The sequence below is a fragment of the Mobula hypostoma genome, chromosome 9 (assembly GCF_963921235.1).
Source record: "Mobula hypostoma chromosome 9, sMobHyp1.1, whole genome shotgun sequence".
Classification (NCBI taxonomy): Eukaryota; Metazoa; Chordata; class Chondrichthyes; order Myliobatiformes; family Myliobatidae; genus Mobula; species Mobula hypostoma.
The window spans coordinates 40,034,536-40,053,413 of NC_086105.1; the positions used below are offsets into that span (position 1 = coordinate 40,034,536).

The 18,878-nt window shown below is 39.2% G+C and overlaps 1 protein-coding gene across 5 annotated transcripts in view; it reads left to right on the forward strand.

The window, feature by feature from the left end:
* The window catches only part of ptprz1a (protein tyrosine phosphatase receptor type Z1a), a 265,905-nt gene that overhangs the window by 205,608 nt on the left and 41,419 nt on the right, over window positions 1-18,878 (forward strand). For 4 of the 5 annotated variants that reach the window (XR_010019227.1, XM_063058126.1, XM_063058124.1 and 1 more), the window contains exons 14-17: window positions 650-741; window positions 6,000-6,085; window positions 11,102-11,122; window positions 17,132-17,228. Coding sequence is in view for 4 of the 5 variants with exons in the window: in XM_063058126.1 (XP_062914196.1) it covers window positions 650-741; window positions 6,000-6,085; window positions 11,102-11,122; window positions 17,132-17,228 (296 nt within the window). In the remaining variant the exon portion in view is untranslated. The remainder of the gene's footprint in view (window positions 1-649; window positions 742-5,999; window positions 6,086-11,101; window positions 11,123-17,131; window positions 17,229-18,878) is intronic. The other variant, XM_063058125.1, reaches the window with a different exon arrangement.

Genomic DNA, 18,878 nt, shown 5'->3' on the forward strand with positions numbered 1-18,878 from the left:
TGCCAGAAACAGCGGGTTGTTCTTTAATTGGCTGTGAGTTGCGTGATACCATTATGCTTTATCCCCTCTTTTGTAAACTTAGCAATGGCCACTCCTGTTTTAGACTCAAAGTTCCTCACTTCTATGGGTTTCACTAATTTGTTAAAGGACAGGGTTGTTGTTTACTGTATGGTCTTTTACAGTAATTGGAAGGTTTACCTGTGAGGAGAAATTCTCTCAAATCCATTCGAAAAGGGCAATTTGTGGACGGAGCTGGGGTAATATACTGTGTCATTCCGGGACAGTTCCCAATGTTTTGATGATGACATCCAATCCCTGCTCTCTGTTGTACATCAGACAGGGGTAAATAGAATTCTGCACACACCAGCTATGAAATGAGAAATGGGCAGTCCTGAAAAAAAAAATGAGAAAAAAATATTTTCTCTGTTGCTTAAGAACTTCCTGTTAAATTCCCTGAAATAAACTCTTGGTGTTATTTTGTCTCTTGTCTTGGATAGTACATGCAGATTACAAATGAATCATTTTGTTGAGTGTTGAAAATAATCTGGAAAGTACAGTCTTTTCTCAATGTTACAATTAAGTGCATCATAAAGGAGACAGATTCTATGAGTGTTCGAGGGACTCAGATCTGTTTGTTTCTTCGCGGCAGGAACTGCTTTCAGACTGCTCACTTTTACTTGGAAGATAATGCATCGCCCAGAGTGGTTTCTACTTCACCATCATTGGCCCTTCCTATTTCAGGTAGATACAGTGATTGAAGTACCTATTAACAAGAGAATAAAGCATGTCAAAAATATGAAACTTTTTTTTAAAAAAAATCTATCTACTGCTAAATATTTTCACGTAGTCATTCATGTTTTGTGCCTTGTTGTACTTCTTTCATCCTATCTCACAGAACAGCAAGTTCTGTGTTGATTCATCCATTCTCCCACAGACCTAAAAAAAAGGCTTCCATTGGTTATTGAAGGAAAATTAAACTTCAGAATGCCATAAGCACTTCCAAAACAAAACTGTTTACAGTGGTTGGGGTATATTTCAGACACCTCAATCATCAAAATAAGTCATTCCAACATATGAAATAATTTGTTTGTTTAAAAGGAAAATAATTTTTTTTTCCTGTTCCCTTCAGAAAAAAAGTTTGGAGGTTAGATGAAATGAAACACTTTTAGAACACTTCATAACTCTTTGCATTTTGTGACCAATTCTTTAATGATAATAACTTTTCTGTTTTCCCACTTTTCAGAAAAATAAAGATGACTTTGCTTGATTTTGAAATCTTGTGTGATTTCGGAATACCTAGAGGTACTTGGTGATGTACTCATTAATTGTGGTCACTGCCTGGTCCATTATGAGAAATCTGACAGGCAATTTGAATATATCAAAGAACCACAGTCTACCTTGTGATGACCCCTAGAAAACTTGTTTCATAGTGATGTCGGTAAAAGCAAGAATATTCTCCAGGTCAGAATAGGATCTCCCCTGCTGTTTTCAGTATAAGGTGAGAGCTCCCGTTTTCCTCATTCATGCAATGTAATAGATGACAGCTAATCCTGCGAAACCAAGAGCAAAAATGGAAGAAACCACTTGGGAGGACAAAAAAAAAATCAAGATTAGTTATAATTTCACAAAGCTCATTTAAATAATTTTTTCACATTAGCACTTCAATGCAAGCTTTCCTAACCTCCAATAAATAATTGCAAACACTCTGTATTCTCCCCATGGCTGCAAAATTTCAAACATTACATGAAGTGCTAATCAATTACCGTGACGTGTTGCTGTTTAATCTCCCTGTGGCAACCCTTTCCTTATGTTAATGGTGCCTTAATAGCTTTTTGGTAACATGGTTACTAATAAGTATTCAACCTGCTGGTTTCATAAATCGATTTCAGCCATAATAAAGTGGATTCCAGTTAATTGGGCCTTTGGTTAATCAGGGCCACTGCTTGTTTGGGACAACTCTTAAAGAATAAAAGCTAATTGAGAAAATAACCAGGATTCCCTTTGTTTATTTGGGACACTGCGCTGTTTAATTGGGACAAGAGGCTGTTGCTGAATAGTTTCTAACAAGCATCAGTCGAGTGCACTTTTGTGGCTGTTAGTCACTATATTGTGCTTAGAGCAAACAGTTTGTAAATAGCATCAGCTGCATGTGTTTTACTTCAAAAATTATCACTGAGAATTGGCAAAAAATAAGTAGTAAGTCAATTTAGAACTGTTTTGCTCACTGTGGTTTCAAGCATTCTGGCCAGAAATGGCCAGGAGTGAAAATGAAATGATTTCACCCCTTCAACAAGTTAGGAACTATGAAGGATTTGAAGGTATTGTTAATTATCTTGAATATTACAATGAAATTAAAATTTGGAGAATAAAATCATTGATAGCATTGTATGAATGCAGTTCATTATCTGCACCAGGTGGCTGCATGATCTTGTTCATTTATGTTCAATCAAAAAAACACAGCCATGTACATACACTGGATAGATTCCTCTGTCAGAAACCATTAGGAACTAATACCACAGTTTCATTGTACTGTAGTGTTCTAATTTATTCTGTATTTCATTCATATACATAACTTGTTATTCAGTTAAATGGTAATTTACCTTTTTTTATGTCTTTTTAACTATTGCCATGAAACTTTGGCTAACGGAGGCAGCCATTTAATCGGGCCAAAATGTACTGGTCCTGATGTGTCCCAATTAACCAGAATCAAGTATACTAAAAAGAGACACTGTAATGTTAAAATGTAACAATTTATCTCTCAGGATATGTAATGTGAAACCACAGAGGGTTGCAAGCACAATTTTCCCTAGTAGTAGACTAGTGGAATTTTCCCATCACTCCACAACACAGCAGTTTGCAGTGTTACTCATCACCTGCAGTCATTGTGTTTCTGAAGGTGATCTTCTCTCGACACAAATGTTATGCTAATAATGCCTTGAGTTTGCTGATCAGGCAACATTCTTCAGCAGTTAAAGCAGTGGATCAGCAGCCCAGGATGTTCATTTTTCATTTTAGCACTTAGTGAAACTGAATTCTGCTTTGACAACAACATTTGATCAGAACAACAACCATTGACCAGAAAATTAATTGGAGCCTATACCTAAATTACATTGCTTCAAGAAGACACAGCTACAGTAAAGTCTTGTCAGCATCTGCAAGACTTAAGTCAAATTTATGACAGAACCTTTCAGACTGCACTTTGTAATTGTACTTCCTCCAACTAAAATCTTGTATTCTGTATTCTGTTTTCCTTTTACTGCCTTCATATAATTATGCATGACATCATCTGTCTGCATGGCAGGTTATACAAGTTGTTCTTTATCTTGGTACATGTTACAATAATAACCTAATACCAATACAAGTTGATACACTACCCCTTAAACATCACTTACAAATTTCACTGACATTAGAACAAAGCAGTTCGCTTGATATCTAATCCAGCAGCTTAAACATTTTCACTCTCCAACATCAGCACACCTTGGCTGCAACATGTACTGTCTCCAAAAAAAAACACTGATGGAATTGGCCAATGTTTTTTTCAACAGTACCCCAAACTTTGTAATGCCCAGAAGGGCAAAGGTACAAGGAAACACATCAAATGCAAGTTCCCCTCCAAGTCACAAGTTTGGAAATATTTTACAAATCCTCTCCTGTTGATGGATCAAAGTTTAACTGCTGTCTGGGAGTACCCCAAACACAGGAGTTTGGAAAGGTCAATGAAGGAAAAGCATCGTTTATATCTCAGGGACAATAAAGTGCTGCCCTTTCTCCAATCACCCCAACTACTAACCAAAGAGAGAAAAATGTGCTCTACCAGTATAGAGTATCTTCATTAGGTTGCCCTACATCGTGACATGTTTGAAAATCAAAACACTGCTAAGATACTGAAAATCTGAAAAAAAAATAGAAGCCTTCTGAAATATTTACTGCTTGGCCTTCTGATTACTTCTGGCATTTTCAGTTGTTGCATGCCTGCCTACTTTAATTGTTTAACTAAAGGAATGTTTCTGTCACCAGCCACACTTGGCATGGCAGTAGGTTAATCAGAACATCAGGGATATTAGAATTCAACTTGTCATCCTGATTCAGGTGGGGACTGGTTGAAAGCCCATTTCAGAGATCTGAGTGGACTCTGAACTCGGAGAGAGAGAGGTTTGAATGGGAAGTGAAAATCGAGCCCTCAATAAAGCTCTTTTGATACACTGTTCAACATTTATTCTTCTCTTAAACACAACACAGACTGGTCATTTATCTCGTTACTCTTTGTGGAGTCTTGCTGCGTGTAAATAAGCAGCCAAGTTTTCATATGCTAAAGCCAATATCATGCTCAAAAAGATTTAATTATGTAACAAAAATTACATTACGGCTTGTGTTTTCTTTTTATCCCTGAATAGTATGAATCAATTATTTGAAAAATGTGTCATGCTTGTCAAATTAAAGTATAATATATTGGAGCTCGAGTAAGTCATCCTACCCTTCTATCCTCCATTCAATAAAAACATACCTAATCAGATATACTTCACAGAGTGATTCCTACAATACCTTTCAGTGTCCTAAACTCTACCTATCTTAACCTCGAATACACTAAATGACTACCAATCTCCAGCCCTCGAGGGCAGGGAAAAAAAACTCCCTTCCTTTCCTTCATAAATGTACAGTATATACTTTTATTCTGAAACTCCAGGTGTAGTCTTGACAACCTCCTTTATATTCCATTTTCATCAAAATAAAGGCCAACATTGCACTTGCTGCACCTGCTTACTAAGTATGTGCTTCAAGTGAAAGGACACATGGCTCCCTTTGTGTTCAATGTTCTGTATTGTCTCCAGCTAAACAATACTCTTTTTTTTTCTACCCTATTACCCAACATTATCCTCCAACTTCCAAAATAAACTTGCTTGCTTAACCTATCTATTTGCAGATGTGTTGTATTCTCCTTACAATTTTTTTTCCAAGATATTTTTGTATTATCGGCAAGTTTAGCTACAATATAGTTTGTCCCTTCAACTCAGTCACTAATATAGATTGTGAAGAACTGAGGGAACAATAATTTCCTTAACAACACACACAGAATGCTGGAGGAACTCAGCAGGCCAAGCATCATCTATGGAAAAGAGTAGACAGTTGATGTTTCAGGCTGAGACCCTGCATCAGGACTGTAAAAAAAGATGAGAAGGCAATGTAAGAAGGTGGGGGCAGGGGAGGAAGAAATACAAGGTGGTAGGCAATAGGTGAACTCGGGAGAGGGGGAGAAGTGAAGCAAAGAGGTGGGAAGTTGATTGGTGAAAGAGATAAAGTACTGGAGAAAAGGGAATCTGACAGGTGAGGGTAGAAGACCGTAGAAGAAAGGGAAGGGGGATTACCTTAACTTCTCTTCACATTTATGAATATGTAGAAAGCCTTCCTGTTTTATTTTTCTTTTCTTATTTTTTACTATCTGATCATCTATTTTCTTTTTTTTATAATTTTATTTGCCAAATTCTGGCCTAATGTCAGGGAGTATTCAGGAGTTATGTGAATTTAACAGATGATAATTCAAAAAGAGCCAGACCTTAGTTCTTAGTGTGGATTGTAAATTGCAAGTAGTGAATTGAACTTAAAAGCATTCCTTTGTGGGAGAACAGGCTGCCCCTAGACTAAGAGATATGGTTTGCAAAATGGTAACCATGATACATCCACATATGCATCGGCCAGCTGTGGGCCTGTGGACAACTTCATCCAGTGACAGCATTTCCATGCTATTTCTTATTTGTACCTAAGTTGAATCTAGCTCTTCATCATCTGATTCAAGATTTATTCCTCTTCTGTTCTACTGATTTCCTACTTTATTAGCATGGTTACCCAACTTTTTCTTTCCTGCTCACTTTTCTGAAATGTCAAAATCCTCAGAATATTCTATTCTAACCTTGGTCATCCTCAACTACATGCCAGTAATTGGTATCAGATCTGCCAGCGCTTATTTTTAACAAAAGCTAATAGAATAACTTTTCCCTCTGCAGATGAAATGGGGGCAATTGCAGTCAAGGATTTTCCAAAGCATGTGGCAGAACTTCATGCAAGTGATGGATTTTCTGAAGAATTTGAGGTACATCTGAATATACTTTGAATTAATCCTTTTGCAGTACGGGTTGTATGATTTGTAATTAAGAGTTAGTAGATGAGTAAAATGATGAAAAAGATACAGGATGTGTTTTATACACCTGTTCTTTAAAGTGCCAGCTCATTGATGTTCATTGATTTAAAGTTGTTCAAGCTTTGGGAGTTCTGCTACAGGCACCCTTTATTAGTGAGGTATTAGGAGCGTTGAAAGATGTGCAGCTTTAGAGTCAGCTTTCAGCCTCCACCCTCACACTACCCCAACAAATTCCAGGCCAATGGTCAAATGTCCCACACCCTCAATAGGATAGCTGACTATTTCACTATATTCACGCCAGTTCTTGCACCATTATCCAAATGTTTCTAGCCTCCCAATATTCCTCACATCATTCAACCACCGACTGTCTCTCAATTCCTCTCTCCCTTGCCCATCATCCCCTTCCTTCCAATATGAAACTTTTTCTTCATCTCCTTCATCCCAGTACAGCATAAGACAATATGACCATAAAGATTAGGCCATTCAAACCATCAAGTCTGCACCCTCATTGCATCACAGCTGATTTATTATTCCTCTAACTCTCAATATCTTCCTTTCTTACCATTACCTTTGACACCCTGGGACTAATTAAGAACTGATCAACCTCTGCTTTAAATATACTTAGCCTCCACAAATGTCAGTGGCAATGAATTCCACAGATTCTCTACCATCCAGCTAAAGAAATTTGTCCTCACATCAGTCCAAAATGGATGTCCCTCTTTTCTGAGGCTGTGCCCTCTGGTCCTAAACTCACCCACTGCAGGAAATATGCTTTCTATATCCACTCTATCCAGACCTTTCAATATTCTATAGGTTTTAATGAGATCCCCCCCAATTCTTCTAAACTCCACCGAGTACAGATCCAGAGCCATCAAACTGTCATCAGACATTAACCCTTTCACTTCAGAAATCATTCTTGCAGGCCTGCTGTGGACCCTCTCCAATGTCAGTACATTTTTTCTTAGATGAAGGCCAAAAATTGCTCACATTTCTCCAAGTGTGGTCTGACCAATGCTTTATAAATCCTCAGCATTATATCCTTGCTGTTATATTCTAGATCTTCTGAAATGAATGCTAACATTGCATTTGCCCTCCTTACCATTGACTTAGCCTGCAATTTAACCTTCAGGGACTCCTACACGAAGAATCCCAAGTCCCTTTGCAACTCTGATTTTTGAATTTTCTCTGTATTTAGAAAATAGTGTATGCCTTTATTCCTTCTACCCAAGTGCATGACCAGACACTTCCCTATGCTAAATTGCATCTGCTATTTCTTTGCCCATTCTTCCATTAAGTCATTCTGAAGTCTCCCTCCTTCCTCAATGCTACCTGCCCTTCCAGTTATTTTTGTATCATCGGCAAACTTGGCCACAAAGCCATCAATTCCGTCAAGCAAGTCATTGACATATAACGTGAAAAGAAGTGGTCCCAACACCATCTCCGGTAGTACACCATTAGTTACCAGAAAAAGTCCCATTTATTCCCACTATTTGCCTCCTGCAGTCAGCCAATCTTCTGTCTGTGCTAGTTTCAGTTCTTCTTTATGTCTATGATTGATGTTTGGTCTATTATTCAACCAAATCCAAATTTCCTTCCCTTCCCACATTACTTCCACACTCAGCTGTGCCCTGCGCCCCCCCAGTACAACTATATCTAACCTTAACTTTAACTTTCTCCAAGTTCCCTTCCCTTCCTTGCCTTCCAGTATATCACCCCACCTTTTAATATTGAACTATCTTGGCTGGTTGTGTAACCTTCCCCAGCCACTGACAGCCTCTTTCCTTCCCTCCTTTCAACCACCCTCATGCCCTCTGATACCCAAACATCGCTGGTCTCTCAATCCTGTCCCCAGTATTGATAGTCCATTTTTTCACCCTCCCTTCCTTGACCACTGCACAGATCTGCATCAGTGAATGTCTTAAATCCAGAAACTAAGCCGAACGGCATGTTCAAGGCCTCACACAGTTGAGCTTTGCAGTTTGCAGGGATCTAGGCATTCTAAGCACTTGTTCCTAAACCTAAATCTATCGACCTACTTCCTACTATAACTGCTTTATGGTTTGTCTTCCAACACCTGCTAATTTGGAACCCCCTTGGAAAATTGCAGCCAAATATGCTAAACTAATGCTTTTAGTTCATGCTTAGTGAGTAAACCAATTAAGACTGTTTGTGCCATCAATATGCATGTCTAAATGGAATTAAACCAGAAGGCCTTCAAATCCTTAGCTCCTGTCCTTGGTGCAAAACATCGCACAGTTATTCAGAAAATTTGTATTGTGAACAGTTTTTTTCTTAGTCTATAATTGATGTTTTGGCTATTATTAATTTTGCATGAATCCTGCCACTGCTACAGTATTTTTCTTTAAAAATTCAGAATTATGTTTTAACATACATGGTAAATCAAAATATGAAGCAACATGTATCTTTTGTTGCATGTTAAATGTGAGCTTAATTTGCAACCCTTGATGAACATTGTTAGGATCAGGTGAACGAACTGCTCCGATGGGAAACAGAGCTAACTGGAGGAAAGAAACAAACCAAACCAAATAAAAATGACTGTCTCCTTACATGTGACCTTCTTTCTCTGACCTGCATGACACTACCATATCCTATTTTACTGCTCCCCCATCTCCATCTATATATATATATATCTCTCTCTACAATTTTGTAAAAATTTTTTCTTCAGTAAGTCATGTGAGTGAAGAACATAGGGGTATGGGAGCAAAAGAGATAGGAGCAAAGTGATAATTATCTAACAAATTCTGTTAGGAACTTAGAAAATAGGAGCAGAGAAGGCCATTCAGCTCAATACCACATTGATGCTCTCTCCCCATACCTCTTCATGCCTTTTTGTGCCCTGAAAAGTATCTATTTCCTCCTTTAATGTTTTCAGGAATTTGAACTCCATTACCCGGCATGCTACAAAATCCACAGGATTATCATTCGCTGACTGAAGTAATTTCTCATTTCAGTCCTGAAATCTGACCCCAAATCCTCTTTTCCCTCTAGGAAAACATCTTCCTTGCATGATAAACCATTTCAGCTTTTGAATGTTTTGATGAGGTCTCCTCGGATTCTCTGACACGTTAGTGAATGCAGGCCCAATCTCTCTCATACAACAGTCCCCCCCGCCCCCCCATCCATAGGATCCTTCCAGTTGCTCTCTCTCCATGGTAAGAATGCCAGCAAGGAGGAATAAATAGGTGACTTTCAGTCTTGAAGGCTGTTACTGGTAGACTTCCTCAAGGATTAGTGATGAGATTTGGTTGTCTTCACAGTGCATCCAAATTAATTATCCAGATTTACTAATGGTGTTAAGATAGGTAGTAAAGTTTGGAGAACATTTAGATTCTGTGAAGGGAAAATAAGTGGGTTATATGAATGGGAAAGAAGGAGGCCAATGGAGTATAATGTGAACTTACTCACTTTCTAAATTATGAGAAGTTGCAAATATGCAACATAAACTAAACAGAAAAGGTGACAAGAAGGTACAGCGAGTAATAAGGAAGTAAAAGTTATATTGACCTTTATTTTTGCATAATAAAGAGTATGTAAATTTTCCATAGTGTTCTGAAATTTAGTGAGATGTTAAGTAGCAGAGTTGGTATCCATACCAAAAAATCAAATTGAAATGGTAGAAAGAAGATTCATTTGGTTAATTCCTAAGATGAAGGCATTTCAAAAAGGATTGAGTAAAGATAAATGACCTTGCTGAGATGTTAATATTCTCAGAAGACTTGACGGGGTGTATGTGTTTTCCCCTTGGAATCATGGGCCGTAATCTCAGATAAGGAGTCATCTGTTAAGAACTGTGGTGGTGAATTTTTGGGATTCTTTTCCCAGGGGAGGTATAGTTGAGTGTATCAAAGGTTGAGGTAGTTAAGTATTTGGACTTGATATGATTGAATGACTGCAGGAACCAGCTGGGATATTGTGGTGAACTTTTGGTCAGCTGGATTCTCACTGAACGCTAGAAGCTAGATGTCCTTCATCTGTTTCCCTTCTTAATGTGCTTGAAAACTGTCAGACAATCCATGTGAGCTCCTGAACACTTTGTAAAGTGCAGCAGAACTTATTCAAATAGATTTTTCCGCCCACACTTTGAAACATCTAACAATCACCTGCAGAAGTGGAGCTCTGCTGGGTAAGCACGTGTTTACAGAGCTCCCTCATGTTGGGAAATACAGATTTGCAAGTTGGCAGTGACAGTAAGGTGCTACTGCCTGTGAATTAATTCAGCAGCTACTAATTTGAGCTTCGCTACAACAGCTTTTATGATAGGTGGCAGTGCTTTGTGAGCCTATGTAAAAGCTGTTGCTACATCACTACAGCCTAGATTAATTTGCAAGTACTTTTATAGGATCTTGTGTGATTGAAAAATGTCCTTTCTGCTTTTTATAATAAACCTACTGATAACCTTGTAATTCACCCACACATATTGAATTGCCATTTGAATCTGAGTATATTTAAAACTCTAGCTATCACAGATTTGCATAATGGTCTTTGTATTTGCCTGTATTTTCATTTATCTTACAGCAGCCTTCACTGTCTTCGGCCCTACTGGTCAATTCAAAAGATTTTTCTACTTCCTCGTAAACCTCACAATAAATAACCAATACTTGTTCCATTTTAATTTGATGCTAATTCATTTAAGCTAATTACGCAAATATTAATGCTTCACCAGACAAGCCACATGCCACTTTTGGAATAAAAGGTCAGATATGTTACACTTGGCACTTTAAATTTTTTGTTCTCACCATGAAAGAATTTACAGGATTTTAAAATATGATTAAAAAATAAATGCAAAATTGTGATTAATGGTTATGAATTAAGCTCACGGAATTAAAAATGTGTTTTTGCATGAATTTTAAGTTCTCCTTATTGACTTCATTGTGATACATCTGTGCTGTTCTCTGTCTGCTGTGGAGTTGATTGCTGTGCTTTTTTGCATTCCTTCCCTTTCATAAGAAACTCAAAGCATTTTATGAGGTAAGACATTTGTTTTGGATTTTGTTTGCACTGTAGAAGTAGCTTTGTACAACAAGTGTTTGCCCGTGTTATTTCTTTGCATGCCAGTGCTTGCTCTCCATACAACCTCCTTATGATACAAGTAACACAATTTTTTCTGAAGATCAAATCTTAAATGCGGAACAGAGTTAGCTCCTCTTCACGGTTTGGGTTCAGAACTCTCGACAGTTTATGGTGTAATAAAAATAAAGTAGCAATTATACCACCAGATATTTTTTCTCAGAGTATGCTCATAATTGAATCTTACAGGATTACTTTTTCCTTTGTAAATTAAAGGTATATAGTAAAAAAAATCTCCTAATTTTCCTTAATGTTTGCACTATGTTGAGTTTTAAGTAGGTTGGCTGAACCTGTCTTTTTTTACATTTGAATATATTTCACTGTGCAAACAGTCACATTGCAGCCTGTAGAGTAAAAGCAGTAAGGAAATACGGAAGCATTCTTTTGTGTTGCAGGTAGTGTACACAAAGAGAGTGATTATAGTTTCTATTTTAATATTTCCTTTCATATATGGAACGGGCAATGCTGATAAGACCACGTTGTTCCTTCCTATCTGCCCTTGAAGCTGTTTGTTACTGGTGACTTATTTTCTGCTATGATGGTACTCGTACACGGCTTTGGGTGGGGAATTCCAGGATTTAAACCCAGTTACAGCAAGTGAACAGAAATAAATTTCCAATTTGGAATGTGTGCAACTTGGAGAGGAAACTGCAGGTGAATTTCTTTCCTTGCACCTGCTGCTCTTATCCTTCTTGACAAAAGAGATCACGGAGCTGGGAGGTGTCGCCATGGGAAACTAGGCAACAGACTGCAGTGTATTTGTAGATAACCTGCACTACAGTCAAAGTTGTAAAGGGAATAAATATTTGGAGTGGTGGATGAGGTATCAAGCAAGTTGAGTATTTTGTCTTCAATGTGCTTCTTGGCTATTGTTGGAGCTACACTTATCTAATCAGTGGAGGGTATTCCATCATGATCCTGACTTGTGACCTGTTAGAAAGGTTTTGGGTGTCAGGTGGTGAGTGAATCAGTACAGAACAAGTAACTCAGACATCCCACTCTGCAAAAACTCATTTCAGGGAGGTATCACCACCATTTCAGGGAGATAGCACCACCAACCCCGCAACACCATATCTCCCCCCCCCCCAGCGGTCGACCTCCAAGGGTGTGTGTAATACTTTGTTTAGTGATTTTGTCTAATCTGTAAAGCAAATTGGGTATATGCAGCAAATGTGACATTAAAATATGTGCTTATATTATATTATATTATCATGTTTATTCTATTACAACTTTAACAAGTCTACAGGGAGCTTGGCCTCATCACGTAGGACATCAATAGCGTAGCTCCTTAGCAGCCAGCCAGCTAGTTTAAATAACGTTAGCTATGCTGTAATGACACCTGTTAATCTCATCCCAACATGTCTTTTACATTTTAACCCACCATGGGCAATAGAAAAGTCACTGTTGCAAACAGTGCAGCGAGCAACACTGTCATTATTTTTGAGGTCGACTGTAAAGCCCGCCCACAGAGAAAACTGATAGGTCTACCTAGCAAGGGTCCCCAGCATTTTTTGCACCGCAGATGGGCTTAATATTGACAATATTCTTGCGGACCGGCCGACGGGGGTGGGGGGGAGTGTTGGTGTTAATCACGACCGGAATATAGGTCATAAGTCATTTATAAGTCAATAGCATCATAACTTTTTAAGTAACGTTTGGATATTAAACACACAATGCATATTTTCCCCGTATGAACATATAAAATCATTGCAACACACCAATATCGCTGAATCAGTGTGAGCCCTGGGCTTGTTTTCCTGCAACAACACGGTCCCATCAAGGGGTGATGGGAGACAGCGATACTCGAAGGGGGTTCCTTATGTCCAGTCTATTCCGCAATTTAGTTTTCATTCCATTCATTGCAGAAAGCTCTGCTACGCAGCGATATGATGTTGGAAATGGAAGCAACGTTTTCAGTGCTTTCGTGGCTATCTCAGGATATTTAGCTTTGACTTTGATCCAGAATGCTGGCAGAGATATTATGTCAAACAAACTTTTCAGCCCGCCATCATTTACAAGCTCGAGGAGTTGATCTTCTTCCTGTGCTGACACAGACAATGTGCGTGTAATGATCTTGCGTGCGTTCAAGTTCAACAGTGTGTGACAGAGAATGAGGAAAGGTGCAAATGACTCATATCATTTCATATCGCCAAATCATATTGTTTCCTCATGGCCTGGTGGTTGGGGACCACTCTTACAACAAAGAGAGATGAATCAGGATGCTCGCTGTCCCTCTCCCTCTCAAAAAAATCTATTTCCGGGATATTGTATATAATTTCCGGGCGTCAGGGAGCCACTATCGATATGCGGGAGACTCCCAAATCTTCCGGGAGAGGTGGGATGTCTGAGTAACTTCATACTGGGTCTTACAAACATAACTTGAATGAGGCTGGTCTATTTGAGTTTCTGTTCAGTGGTTATCCTCAGGAATTTGCCAGTGACAATGCCACCCCAATCCAGTTGTAGGTGGTTAGACACTCATTACTCAGTCCTTGTGGGGCATGATTGTTACCTGTCATCTATGAGGTCCAGGATTAGATTAGATTATTAAATTATGAGGACACGCAATCCTCGTTTATTGTCATTTAGTAAAGCATGCATTAAGAAATGATACAATGTTCCTCCAGTATGATATCACAGAAACACAAGACAGACCAAGACTAAAAAAACTGACAAGTCCACATATTTATAACATATAGTTACAACGGTGCAAAGCAATACTGTAATTTGAAAAAGAACAGACCATGGGCACAGTTAAAAAAAAGTCTCAAAATCTCAAAAATCCCATCATCTCACGCAGACGATAGAAGGGAGAAACTCTCCCTGCCATGAACCTCCAGCGCCGCAAACTTGCCGATGCAGCACCCTGGAAGCACCCAACCACAGCCAACTCTTGAGTCCGTCTGAAAACCTCGAGCCTCCGACCAGCCCTCCAACACCGAGCACCATCTCTGCCGAGCGCTTCAACCCTGACCCCGGCTGCCAAGCCACAGGCAAAGCTGAGGATTCGGAGCCTTCCCCTCCGGAGATTCTCGATCGCACAGTAGCAGCAGCAACGAGGCAGGCATTTCAGAAGTTTCTCCAGATGTTCCTCCGTGCTTCTCACGTCTGTCTCCATCAAGTCAGGATCGTGCACGGCATCCTACTTGACAAATACAGTTATCATTCACCAGAGAGGCTGAGCGCACTGTGTTGTGCCACCATCTTCTCCTCCCCTGAATATTATCCAGAAAATGCAAGCATAGACTGCATCATTTTCAGAGGATTTGCACGTGGAACTAAATGTTATGCAATCATTGGTTAATGTCCCTACGTCTATAATGGAAAGAATTGATAAAGATGATTCTGCCCTGCCGAACAGCTGCAGGGAAATCCTGAAGCTGAAGTGATTAACCTTCACCAGCCACAATCATCTTCATACGACTCCACCCATTGGATATTTCTTCTTTTGTTGCTCCTGATTTTGGTTTAAAGGCTGATTTATATTTGTGCGTACAAGCTTACGCCACAACCTATGCAAGTGGGCTACGCTGTTGTGAGCACTTATACTTGTGCGTTGTTGTGTCTCCGTCGCTTTGCAATTCGCGCATGTCACGCATGTGCACACACCTGCCCGTGCAAGGCTTCATGGTCGTGGTAGTCTTTCTTGGAGTAAACAAGTTTAAAGCGAGCGTCATTTTTCGTAAAAGGGAAATGTGTCCTCTATAGTTTTGGAGGTCTGTAAAGCTTTATGGAAAGCATTGCAACCAGAGTTCCTTCCCTGCCCTTCAGTCGGCCAATGGGAAGCTATTGCAGCATAGGAGGAAATGCGATGCTACCAAGTGGACCAATCACAGTTGTTGCCGTCTGCGTTGCCGCGACGCATAGTTACATTTTGGGCGAGGTGTGCATCAGGCTATGGCATAGGGATCCGCGTAGGCACTGCGTAGGGTTCGCGGCTACGCCGTACCTACGGCGTCAATTTAACACACAAGTATAAATCAGCCTTAACCCAGGCTCCTTGAGTCACACTTGGTGAAAGTTTGAAGTGCTGGCAAGGACAGTCATTTTCTCACCTGTCCTCTGAGTATGATGAAGTCTGAGGCTGGCTAGTGCTGACGAAAGCCGAATTGATGAAAATATCATTGCTTAGTGCTTGCTTTGTTGCTGATAATTTACATGACTTGTTAAAGATTGACCATAAAATATAGGAGCAAAATTAGTCCACTTGGCCCATCGAGTCTGCTCTAACATTTCATCATGGCTATCCATTTCCCTCTCAGCCCCAATCTCTTACCTTCTCCCTTCCTGCCCTGGCTAATCAAGAACCTATCAATCTCTGCCTTAAATATATCCAATGACTTGGCCTCCTCAGCTGCCTGTGGCAACATGTTCCACAGATTCAGCACTCTCTGGCTAAAGAAATTCCTCCTCATCTCTGTCAGCAGATTGAGACCATGCTGATTGGATAGTTGTGAGACAAACTGGGTTTGTCATACTTTTTACGTCTGGGAATACCTAGAAATACCTGTGTTGTAATAGTACTTGAGCAGAAAGTTGTTCAGCTCTGGAGCATAGGCCAGGTTGTTGTCTAGTCTCATAAGTTTTGTTGTATCCAGTGTTCTTTTTTTTAATTATGTTGAAGGGACTATCGTAAACAGTGAATTATACTGGCAAATGTTTTGATTCTATAATAGTGTCAACTACAGGAGGATGTCAAAATGGATCAACCATTTCTGTCTGAAGCTGACTGAACCATGGACCATGATCATTCGCAATATTTGTAACAGCACTACAGAACTTTAATCTCAAACAACAGGGATTCTGCAGATGCTGGAAATTCAAGCAACACACATCAAAGTTGCTGGTGAACGCAGCAGGCCAAGCAGCATCTATAGGAAGAGGCGCAGTCGACGTTTCAGGCCGAGACCCTTCGTCAGGACTGACGAAGGGTCTCGACCTGAAACGTCGACTGCGCCTCTTCCTATAGATGCTGCTTGGAGAACTTTAATCTGTTCTGTTGTTTGTGGAATTGATAAGCTCTACTTATTACACCTAAACATGTCATCCTGTACAATACCTTGATAAGACTGACACTTTTTCAGTGCACCTCATGCTGCCTTTGGCATCCCTCTGCACTCCTCGCTCAAAGAGGATGGTTCTCCTAAATTAAATGGAATGACAATGGGATGTGATGGTCCAAAGCATCTCATGGATAGCCAGCCATCAACTGTCAGATCTTTCAAGGTCATTCCATTTGATATGATTGTGGTCACACAAAATCATGGAGGAGATGTTTGGTGGGCAATCATTACTCTTGCCAGTGGTATCATGGGCAGCAGTTTCACAAGTAGATTGATGAGGATACAATTTATCACTAAGTAGCTGTAGGAATGTTATTAAGTTCCCTTACCCAGTGAACATTCTGTCTCCCTGCTACTTTCAGTACTTATACAAGTTTTGTTCAACATAGAGGAACAGTAATTCATGAGTATCATAAACAGACTACTCTTTTGATTTGATATCCATTTTAACCACTTCTATGTGTTAGACCTGTACACAGAAGATTCAAATGTTTATGTGAACAAATGAAAGTATTTAAATTAAGTGAGAGCGGAATTATTTTAATGTTCCTGTGGTTTTTCTTCTGGGTCAACCTTGTCCAGCAGAATAATTGTTAATTCTTCAAGACACCAGGTCAACCAACATTCAGTAAGGAACAGAGGAAACTGCTGATCCTGTGTAAACTCACTTTGGAGATTTGGCTGATGAGTAAAATTTGAAGATTATCAGCAGTAGTCGGTTTTCTTAGAAATGGGGAGGAAATGGACAGACTGCATTAGGATTTGATTTTTTTAAGCTGAGAATTAGGTTGATTGTATCATTGCAGAATATTATTTCACCATCTAATTATATCATTACTTCTTACAGGAAGTCCAAGGATGCACTGTTGATCTAGGCATCACATCAAGTAGCTCCAACCACCCAGACAACAAAAACAAGAATCGCTATATAAATATAGTTGCCTGTAAGCCATTTTAATTACTTTAATATACTAATTATTGGAATCTTTTAAACTTCACAGTCTCTTAGATCTACAGCTCATAAGCCCGAAGTACTTGATGTGGAGAGAATTGCTTCTGCTCACATCAGAGTTCAATCCAAAGCCCTGGTCCTCTTCTTTTTCTAACTCTTTGTAACCCAGGAAAAGGAAAAAAATGGCAAATTCCCAAAATCTTTATTGAAATGTACATAAGAGTGCCACAATGAAAAGTTTAATCCCTAAAAATAGTACTGTCAAATGGCACCATCTAATTCAAATTCAGTGAGAAAATGAAATGAGAGAAAGATCAGGAATTTATTGCAAATTGCATGACCCATAATTTTCCTTCCACATCAACCTTTGCGTTTAGATTATTATTCACAATTTTCATCTTCCTTAAGGTTTCACCATTAGACTCATCATCTCCTTCCTTTTCATAGAGTCAAACAGCATGAAAACATTTGGCCCAACTGCTCCACGGCAACCAAGGTTCTCCATCCAACCTGGTCCCATTTATCGGTGCTTGGCTCATAACCTTCAAAACCTTTCCAATGCATGTACTTATCCAGCTCCTTTGAAAGTTATTATTGTACCCTCTTTAACCACTTACTCTCACATCTCATTCTACATGTGTACCACAATCTGTGTAAATAAAATAAAATTGCCCCCTCAAATCCTATTATATTTTTACTGTCTCACCTTAAACCTATGTTCTCCTATTGTCAATTCCCCCACCCTAGGGAAAAGACTGAGTGTATTCAACCTATTTATGCCTCCCATTTTAAATTGGTTAATTTAGTTTACTATTGTCACATGTGCTGAAGTACAGTGATAAAACATTGTTTTGCATGCAATCCATACCAATCATTTCATTACATCAGTATGTTAAATTGTATAAGGGGAAAACAATAACAGAATGCAGAATAAAATGCTACATTACACACAAAAGTGTGGTGCAGCCAGACAGTAAGATACCAGGCCATCATGAAGCAGATTGAGAGATAAAGAGCCCATCTGATTATATGGAGCCCCATTCAATAGTGTTATATTGGGATAGAGGCTGTCCTTGAGTCCAGTGGTACAGGCTTTCAGAACCAAATATAGATTGATTGACCATGTTTCAATATACTGTTCAATGTATGAGTGGCTCTAACCTTCCAGTCACCTGCCACTTTAAATCTCCATCCCATTCTCACACTGACCTCTCTAATTTTGCTACCTATACTGTTCCAACAAGACCCAATATAATATTGAAGAACAACATTTATCTTTCATCCATGTGCATTGAGTCCAACATGTTCAGATAACCAGTCTGTTTTGGTTAGAACCGTCTGGTTCTAATGTAAAGTGATCCACCTGTAATATTAGCTCCATTTTTCTCTCTCCCCAGTTGTGATCAGATCTGAGTGGTTCCATTATTCTGTTATTTTGGATTTCCTGTAAATAGTACGTTCTACATTTCACAGCTCCAGCGTGAATATTTCTGATCCAATTGCCTGCATTTACTTCCTATTACTTGCACTTCTACAGATGAGTCGGTGATAATTTACAAGCAGTGATGAACGAAATGGTAGTCTCCAGAACATTAATGTTAACTGGATAATCTTGGTCACTGGTCTGTTGCAGATATTCCTT